The 9,656-nt window shown below is 38.9% G+C and overlaps 1 protein-coding gene across 7 annotated transcripts in view; it reads right to left on the bottom strand.

Moving 5' to 3' along the window:
• Positions 1-1,462: 1,462 nt before the first annotated feature.
• TEC (tec protein tyrosine kinase) overlaps positions 1,463-9,656 on the bottom strand; it is a 43,477-nt gene continuing 35,283 nt past the window's right edge. For 6 of the 7 annotated variants that reach the window (XM_039699091.1, XM_039699090.1, XM_039699096.1 and 3 more), the window contains 10 exons: positions 8,365-8,419; positions 8,122-8,201; positions 7,456-7,589; positions 6,571-6,645; positions 5,717-5,888; positions 5,338-5,554; positions 4,734-4,798; positions 3,690-3,808; positions 3,202-3,359; positions 2,349-2,550 (listed from right to left, as the gene is read on the bottom strand). In XM_039699091.1, coding sequence (XP_039555025.1) covers positions 2,473-2,550; positions 3,202-3,359; positions 3,690-3,808; positions 4,734-4,798; positions 5,338-5,554; positions 5,717-5,888; positions 6,571-6,645; positions 7,456-7,589; positions 8,122-8,201; positions 8,365-8,419 — 1,153 coding nt within the window. In that variant the 3' untranslated portion in view covers positions 2,349-2,472. Of the gene's footprint in view, positions 2,551-3,201; positions 3,360-3,689; positions 3,809-4,733; positions 4,799-5,337; positions 5,555-5,716; positions 5,889-6,570; positions 6,646-7,455; positions 7,590-8,121; positions 8,202-8,364; positions 8,420-9,656 lie in introns of all 7 variants that reach the window. The other variant, XM_039699095.1, reaches the window with a different exon arrangement.

Genomic DNA, 9,656 nt, shown 5'->3' with positions numbered 1-9,656 from the left:
TACAGCATTTCAACCTGCCTTTGAAGATACCAGGCGAGTCAGCAGCACAGCTGCTTCCAGAGGTGATCTGATCCTTTCTAAAATTAGCTGCCTAAGGCTACATTGAAAATGTAGCCTTAGGCAGCCTTCCTCCTAAAAAATGAATTAATCTAGAAACTGGGTGCCTCAGAGTTCCTGACATCCTAAGTATCAGGCCAAATACCAAGTAGGCAGAAATTCTTTTCAGCTACTGGGAAGAGGCATGCGAAAGGGCAAGATTCAGAGCACCCACCCCACTTAGAAAACTGCTGCCAAATGTTCATACAGTTAGTGGCTGTTTTATTATACAAATTAATGATAAATATTGAACTATTGCAAAGAAATAGGCTTAAGGTTCATTGCAAGCAATTAATCTTCTGATTTTCCTAAGTGTCATTTGTCTTTTAAAGGAAATATTACTTATGACACGATGTGTGGTTGAAAGAGTTAGCAGCACCATACTTCGGAAGATCTTAAAGGAAAGTGGGGTTCAAAGGAGCAGTTAGGGAAGGAAAGATGTGCCTGGCTTACCTTAAATGTTCCACATTGCTTTTTCCACTACTTTTTGTACTAGGTAGAGTAGAAACCCCTAGATTTTCCCTTTCAACAATGCTTGCTGTTGGTATTGATTGGAGAGTGGTTTTGGACTCAGCAATTTGACAGTTTCATTTGCATGGTTGGAATAATCTTCTGAGACTTTGTCATGAAGGAAATAGGCATTTGAACCTTTTCTGGCAGCCTGTAGCTTTTCAATAGAATAGCATGAGAAAAGGAAAGCACTTCTTCCAAGAAAGAGGAGGCTTCCTCCTTTTGAACATAAAGGTAAACATTAAACAAAGCAATGTGGGAATCTAAACATCTCTAAAATTGATTACTGAAATAGCTCAATGCCAGAATGATGGAATGTATTAAGCTAACTATGGTTATTCTTAATAACTTCATTGGAAATTAAATTCCTCATACTTCTCTCTGACTAATTGAAAAAAAACTTTTGGTGCAATCTATTTGCTATTATACATACCACAACAGCACAAGTAGCAACAGAAAATGAAAAAAAAACTTAATAGAGCTACTAAGAAAGTGACTACAGTGAAACAGGAATACAAATAGTCCTCATATGCACTGCTACAAAGTTAGATTAACTGAAGTAGGCTTCAGCAAGGTTGTGGAGATGTTGGCCTCCAGGAGAGGGGACAGGGCATGTAACTTCCAAGAAGAGTTCAGGTAATGCTGAACATTTCATCAAGGCCAAATTAATTTAAATATGTATTCATTCTACCATATATATACACATAAAAAGAGAGAGTATATGTATACACACCAAAGTGTATATATCTATACATATATATATATCTACATGCACTAACGTAATGCCATATTCATGTGAACAATTAGTTTGACTTATGATGCATTGACAGTAAATTGTAGGCTACAAATTAGTTGGTTCCAAACAATAGTTAAGATTCAGTTTATTTACACACACGGAGTATGATATCTCGTCTGTTATGAACAGAAAGGTTAGATCACTGTATGTACAGGCAAGAAACAAGAGCCCTTCTTAAACACATTCGAGAATTTCTTTCATTTACAACCCCCTGCAGAGAATTGTGTGTTTAAGTGAAGAAAGGACAAATTTGTGCTTGAACATTTCAAGACAAACCCCCCCCACTTTATATAAATAAATGCATTCAATTTATATATTTACAGTACATACAGCATATAAATAATTTTATAATTAATCCAAAACATGGTACTATGGTTCACTGACAGCCAGTTGTGCTGACTCTTGGACTTATTTTTCATTAGTAACATGAAGACTAAGCATGAGAGGTCTCTGGTAAACCAACTTTACAATGACTCCAGGCATATCATGGCTCATGAAGCACAGCTTTCAGAGTGTTATGCTAAACTGAGCTGGTAAGAACATACCATGTGCAAATGAAAGAGGTGCATTTCATCTTGATAAACACCCATCAGCCAAGAAAAACAATGTTTCTGAAGTATCTCTGGAAATATTTCGGTGTCAGTAAAAAGCCATTTATCGACATCTTCCATTTTTAAGCATACAAATCACTACTAATGCTACTGCCCATGTAAAGAGAAACCCAAAAACATGGACTGTATGTACATGAACCCAGCCCACTAAATGCAAACGAGGTTCCTGGCCTCTGGCCACATTTTCTCCCTCCATAATGAGCTCAACTTTGCAGCTATGCAATGCTGACTTTTTAGAGAAAATATAGAGATTACTAGTATTGCTGAAGATACTGTGCTCATTTCCCATCATGGAAAACTCTCCTTGTTATGGAGTGCATCAGATATTACATGTCCCCCACATTGTTTATTTAGCAGCACCCAACAGCTTACAGGATCAAGTTCTTAAAAAGAAACTAAGAAGCCACATATCTATGGGAAGTGCCTGATTTTCTCTGCTTGTGCTGCTGTTGCCTTTTTTCAAAAAGCATCTTCACCCTCTGCAATGTCAATGATTGCATGAAGCAACTCTTCAAAAGTCGGGCGTTCCTCTGGTTTCTGAAAATAAAAAGCACAGCTGTGATCAAAAATCAATAAACTTGTGTTGATTTTGATAAACTACTAGTCATATAATCGTTCTTTGGTGAGAAATATAGCATTTCATGAGGTATTAAATGTAAAAATAGTTCCTATTCTGGTTTTTGGGATGTGTGACTTAATCTCAGTAAGCAACACCTTTCTTTATGCTTTGAAAAAGGCATAAATAGGTGTTGCTGGACTGCACTCTTTATATAATTCATTATTTTGCATAGTTTTATACCTTTTTTATTTTTTTTCCCCATTCCCACCCTTCCCCAATGAACTGCTCCAGTCTTTCTTTATGCAAGTTTTTCATGCTCCTAAGAATTTTGGGTGTCATTCTCTGATGCCTCTTTTATATCAGTTTTATTTCCTGACCTCTGAAATGAGAAATTATTTCATTTTGTCACTAAATGCCTTCACATACTTAATCAGACAGTTCATTTATTTCATAGAAATTTCTTCAATGTTTTATCTTATCTGAGCTCTAGTTCAGTTGCACATGAATAGCTGAGAGACCTGGATACACTCAGAATGCTGCTCTAGAGAAGATAACTGCTGTTTTTCAGTCAACCTTTATTTCAATTCAAAGACAAAAAAAAAAATTAAAAAATATATATAAATATATACCTCCTGCCAGCACATCATCATCATTTCATACATCTGCTTACAGGCCAGTTTGGGCCGATACAAGCGATGTCCTTGGCTAACCATTGTTACCACTTCATAGTTGGAGCTTTTTTCAAAAGGCATTTTTCCTTCTGTATATACTTCCCACATTAAAACACCTGGGGAAAAAAAAGAAAATAACTAACTTCTTAAACATATGTGTTTATTTTGAGCCCTGGACTCAGGCTTTCTGATAGATAAATAGTTTGAGATCCATATTCTAGGCACTTTTCACATGTATCATCACTGAAAAAGTGTTATTCTAGCAGCATGTGTTTTAATGAATAACAGAACTAAATGTGCCTGTGGAACTTTATCACTAATGAAACCATGGCAAATGGCTTCTCTGAGCTTCTTCTCATATGTCTGAATCCTTCCTGATAACCAAAGCTTAACTACTACTGATAAAATATAAAAAATACACTTTCTTTCCATGATGAATATCTTACCAAATGACCAGACATCTGACTTGCTGCTGAATCGGCTGTAATTAAAGACTTCTGGGGGGCACCATTTCACAGGAAATTTAGCCCCTGAAGAACTTGTGTATTGGTCATCAAGGACATACCTAAAAAAAAATAAAAAATAAAAAAAAAAAAAAATGGAGAGACAGCATATCCTTCTGTCAGCTTCCAAACCTGTAAATTTTAATTTAGCTTTGGTTTGGAGTATTAGAAGCTCATATTGCCACCTAATGGCCATGGACGTTAGCATCACAAGATAAAACTAGCTTCCCTAGGGCAGTACTACTGCTTCAGCCACGACTCTGTTCATTTTTCATATTACCCCAGATTTTCTTTTTTTCTTTTTTTTTTTTTTTTTTTTTTTTTATGATGTATTGGCTGTACAACACAGGTCTAGGCCACCTGCAAGTTAAACGTCTTTAATATGAGAGAAAATGAGGGAAAAGCAGAAATTTCATGTTCTGTTTTTCACCAGCCAGTCTGAGTTTAGTTGTCAGGGGACATAGAAACTTAGCAACACAGAGATGTGGCAAAAGTCAAACCACAGTGCTTTAACACCTTTCTTGGAAGAGCTGCTCCCACCACTGCCTCACCAACACATCACCCACACAGGCTCTAAAAAGGGCAGGAAATTAGCCCCCCTCCAGATCTCAGCATCTCCCAGCCCTTCAGCTAGCACAGCTCTGAACCATCTATCCCAAGAGAATCCCAAAATCACTGAACAGCCTCTTTCTAACATCTATTTAACAAAATTCAGTTTAACTATTATCTCTGCAGCAGCTCTGCTCTCTGAAGCACAAACTGTCTTTTTTCAAATGAGTAAGGAAATCAACAGAGAACAAGCAAACATTAAAGGCACTAGAAAAGAGAAAGACAAAATAAATCCCATCAAAGACTGTTTAATAAAGAAGTCAAAAAAGATAATTTCTGTATGCAATTTTACTTGGTCTGTGTTGCCTTTGGGCTAAGTACAAGGCTTAGGTGAATTTTTCCAAATCTCCATAAATGCCTTTGCACACTCACACATACCTCGTCATTCCAAAATCCGAGACTTTGACCACTCCTGAGTCACTCACCAAGCAGTTTCTGGCAGCCTGCAATGGGAATGGTTAGAGCTGGATGAAAACTTGGAGTCTCTTGCAGACAAATTACAGCAGTCTTATCATTATCATGTCTTTTTATTCATTGCTTAGCAAATTAAGCCATTTACCACATTCAGTGGTGCATTCTCATTATAAAAAGTACATGTGCATCTCCTCTTGACAGTACCATTTTCACAACTACACTGTTGTGTAAAAGATCACCAGGAAAAAAATTATCTCAAGGGATTAATGTGTGGTGAAAATGGCACCAATAGAGAAAGGAGATAGGCTGTTATATCAGCACAAATTGCTACTATTTATAAACATTTCAGAGCGATTTTATTCCTTTTTCTTGAGAGAGGAAAATCTCTCATGATTTTCTGTACAGAGCAGTTTTAGAGACTTGACTAAACCATAAAGAGCCAACTTCATCCATTTAATTTTCTGCAAGAAAAGAAGCAGTTGTATACAAACAGATAATTTCAACAAGGAATAGGTACATTCAAAAATTAAAATTTCAAAGAGGAGTGTATTGCCTAATGGGATGTTACCAGGTCTCTGTGGATAAAGCTGTTCCTCTCCAGGTACTCCATTCCCTCACATACATCCTGGCACATAGTAAGCAGAGTGTCTTTACTCAAAACTCCCCGTTTTTGTCTCAGGTAATTGAGAAGGCAGCCATGCTCCATGAACTCTGTCACGATGTAAATGGGCCTCTGTTGTGTGCACACACCATACAGCTGAACTAGTTTAGGATGTGTTAGCCTCCTGAAAAGATTGAGATCATGTCGTTATTACTTCCTCCACCCAGTGCTAGTTCTCCAGCACACGAAACTGCAGAAATAACACCTCCCCCAGTGTTTATTTATCATCGGTATACAGCATCAGAGGCCTAGGACTGGAAATCAAAGTGCTAACCACACAACTCACATCATTACTTTAGCTTCTTCAATGAAGTCCTCTTCATACATGGCACCTTCCCGAATTGCCTTGATGGCCACTTTGTACTGTGCCCTCCACTTCCCGAGGCGCACCACGCCGAACAGACCGCTCCCCAGCTCCCTCATGAATGTCAGTTCTGAGGGGTTAATCTCCCATTTCTCTACAAAACAAAACAAGTTAACAAACAGTTAAGGAACCTACTGAGCTGGTAGAGGATAAGGAAGAGGAAAGAGAAACTGGGCTAATAGCAAATTAAGGAATTTAGGTAGAAAATGTCTGAGAATTAACTTGAAAACTGAACACTTCAGTACATCACAAAACAAACTTTTAGATGGACATGATCTTTAAGCAAGTACTAACACAGAGGTCAAAATTCAAACTTTCCTATGCCAGTAATTACGTACTGATACTATCAGATTTGATTTCAACAGAATGCCACCACAAAGTTGTGCCAACACATAGAAGTTGCTCACATCACCACACTTGAAAAATGGCTATTATAAATTTATATTTTAAAACAGTAACCCCTCAACAAAGATCAAAGGGTCAAGTTTGAGTCAGAAGTCTGGAGGCTAATGAAGGAACCAAAAGCACAGCCCTCTAATAAGAGCTCAAGATAGCCATGGCAGAAAGCATGGAGGAAAATACCAAATTTTGCTGGAGTATCAGTGGCACGTGGTGCCTCTGCAAGGGTCCTGAAAGTACAGCTTGGACCAGCGTAAGTTCATATAGCCAATCACAGCACAGAATCAGATATTTTCAAAACTTCTAGAAAGTATTGTAGCACCTCAGCATACACAAAATCATTATAATAAGTGTAGATGAACATAACAGGCAATCACCATAGCTGAATCCTGCCGTTGTCGGTGCTGTCGTCCTCTTTGGGGTCACCGGGTAACGCAGCCTGGTAACGAGACCTGAGATTCAATGACAATTCAAGAGACACAGTTTACTTCTGAAACAGCACCAGGCAGCAACTCAGCCTCTTGTTCACTGCAGACTCCAATTAAGAATATGTAGAAAAATCAGATATAATAAATGAAAAGCAGGAGTATGGTTTTGGGGTGTGTTTTCCAGAATGCCATCAGGAAGTGCTGGGCCATCTGAGTTTGATGTAAAGATCTGGAAATTACAGTTCTTGAGTGAGATTTGTGCACAGACCAGACTTGTAAAAAAGAAGTATTAGTATCTGTGCCTTAAACCCAATCCCCATCCTCTCCCCATTCCATCATACAGGGGGAGACCAGCATCAGCCATCAGCTATGAATCTGGAGTAGGGATTTTCTAAACAACAAATTATTGTTCTCCTCAACTGTTTGCTATATGGGAAAGTTAGATTATTTCAAGTGGCAGTGACCAGCAAGTAAAAAGATAGGACCTGGAGAGTGTTCTGGGGAAGTACCATCCCTATCCATCTACTGTGGGTTACAGGCAACTGACAGAAGCACTATGTGGGAGATAAGGGGGCTAGTTTTCCTGACTTGATACAACTATTCTCCTGTTATTCTGGGGAAGTAACATTTTATACATCATATGTATATATATATACATGCACAAAACCTTTCAAATTATTGTCTATATTGAAATAATGTGAAACTGCAGTGTTTCATGTCTTTCCTGAAAAGGAAGGATCCACAAAACCCCCCAAAATTTCATTAAAACAATAAAATGTCTCAAACTACTTTTCAAATCAACCTTAAGTGATAGAAAGAATCCAATCCATCTACCTGCTGCATTATGGCTGTGATATTCAATTATTTCTGGAATGGAGTTAAAGAGATGTTTTTCTGCGAGGTAGTACTGTTTTGGCGACGTCACTGTTTCTTTTATATGATAGTGTCTTATTCCTGATGAACCTTCCCTGGAAAAAAAAATAACAACAATAACAATTTGTAATATTATCATGTCATTTGTAGTGAATTTTTTAAGAAGAGCACATTTCCAAGGAAAAGTAAACTGAAAGTGCCAGCACAGCTGCAAAGTACCACATGCTTTGGGAACGGCTTGAATATCAAATATCCTAAGCCCTGGCAACTTGCCTTCACCTCAGTTCTCAAACCAAGTTGAAGATTAACCCAGAAAAGGTTAATTTTCAGCCCAGTGAGTTCCCCAGTCCAGCTCACACATACAGGCTGGCAGGAAAGAAGAGACCAGATGGAGTGGGAGAGCAAAACCTCCTCCTGTGTGTGGGGGTTAAGGTCTACGCTGGATTAAACAAATGGGAACTAACCATGGAGTTGAGAAGTTTGTTTTAGTCACCCGCCTTTTCTATCACAGCAGCCCTTGTTCCTTTATTGAGCCTTCTCCTGGCTTTCCCCCAGCCAATGCATTTGGATACAGATACAAATGGATTCAGACAAGACAAGGTGTGCAGAGAAGCCACAGAAACTCACCCTCCAAATTTTGTGTAAAGGGAAACAGTATACAGGCCAGGCTGGCTGGAGTCTCTCACGACAAAACCACCTTCTTTATCCTAAAACACAAGCACATTGACAGTTTTGAGCAAGTGGTTTTAAGCTACATGATTCTTTCACTCAGTTCCAGGACATGCACTTGCCAAAATAAGCCTGTGCTTTAACTAAAGAAGCTATTTAAATTTAATTTCGCAGTTGAAACTGTAAGGCTGCTGTGCTCACCTCATTTCTGAGGAGCTGCTCTGCCTTGCTTCTGTTCAGGTTTCGGCTGTACCACCTGCAACACAACAACAGTAAATAAAACTTCCCCAAGTTGCATGATTTACCTAAACTGCTTTAAGCAAACTATTATGAACCTAGAGATAAAATAATTTTATGATAAATGAAGATCAAGAATTGAACCTTTGATAACATGCAAAAATCAGTTTCTGCTACATTGTGCAGTTGTCCCATAAAAAAGTTCTGAAACAAATCCATGGAGATCCCATAAAACTCAGGGAACTGATGTAAGTTTTTGGAAAAAAACACTTGTCAAACATGTCCAGGCTGATGGCAGTAGTTGCTGTGAAGAGCAGCCCAAGGGGAAGACTGGCAGCCCTGGCGAAGCAGCTGCCTGCACACCAGTCAAGCCACCCATGGAGCTGGCTGTCAGACTGCCCTGTCATTCAGTATCTCCATACCTCTGGGCTCCCAGGGAGGACCCACCTAGCCAAGGGGAGGCTGAAATTCTGAATTAAGTGTCATGGCTGCACATCTCTGAGCTCTGTGCTGCATGGGCAGGTTAAAGCAGCTACAGAAGCACCGGCAAGTCAGCCAGTCACAGAGAATAATAAAAAAAGGAAAACCAGGCAGTTTGCAAATGGTGTGGTGCAGTTGTTTTGAGCTATGCTGTTATTTCAGTAACCAAGCAGGGAAGTGGCACGGCAGCCTTTAATCAGATTCTGCATGTTCTGGAGACAGTGGTTTCTTGCAGTTGGTACATGACCTGGAGTAATGCTCCCTGGGCTGCGCAGAGACTCAGAAGTTTGGCCCCAAGGTGGTAAAAGCACAAAGTGGCTGGACCAGATAAGGCAGTCCAGTTCCTTCCTTCCCTTTCTGCCAGCCCTACAGCCCAGCCCAGAGCTGAGCAGAGCTCTTAGCAAGAGTTTCTAAGATGAGAAAGCAACAAAGAATTCCCTCTAGTCAAGCTAAGGGCAAAATCCCAGATGAAATTATTTTGTCAAACCATGGCAAGTAGGAACCACATGTAACTGAGAGTAAAGTTTTGGAACTATTAACATAGCTTTGAAATTTGGTTTTATTTACTATTTTTTACAGCTCCATTTTAGCACATGAAGTGTATCTTAAATTCTCAGGCATTACAGTTGATCCTATAATGATGTTTGATCAAGAACAGGTTTGGAGACTATCATCTTAAATTTTACCCTGATGTTCTTAAATAAGTACTCCCTAATTAAATATCAACTGGAAAAACCATTAAAAAATAAGCTAGACATTTATAGCTGTTAAGTTAT

Source organism: Passer montanus, unplaced genomic scaffold (assembly GCF_014805655.1).
Source record: "Passer montanus isolate IOZ18808 unplaced genomic scaffold, ASM1480565v1 scaffold13, whole genome shotgun sequence".
Classification (NCBI taxonomy): domain Eukaryota; kingdom Metazoa; phylum Chordata; class Aves; order Passeriformes; family Passeridae; genus Passer; species Passer montanus.
Note: the sequence above shows the minus strand (reverse complement) of the source record. Positions and strands in the feature narration are given on the sequence as shown.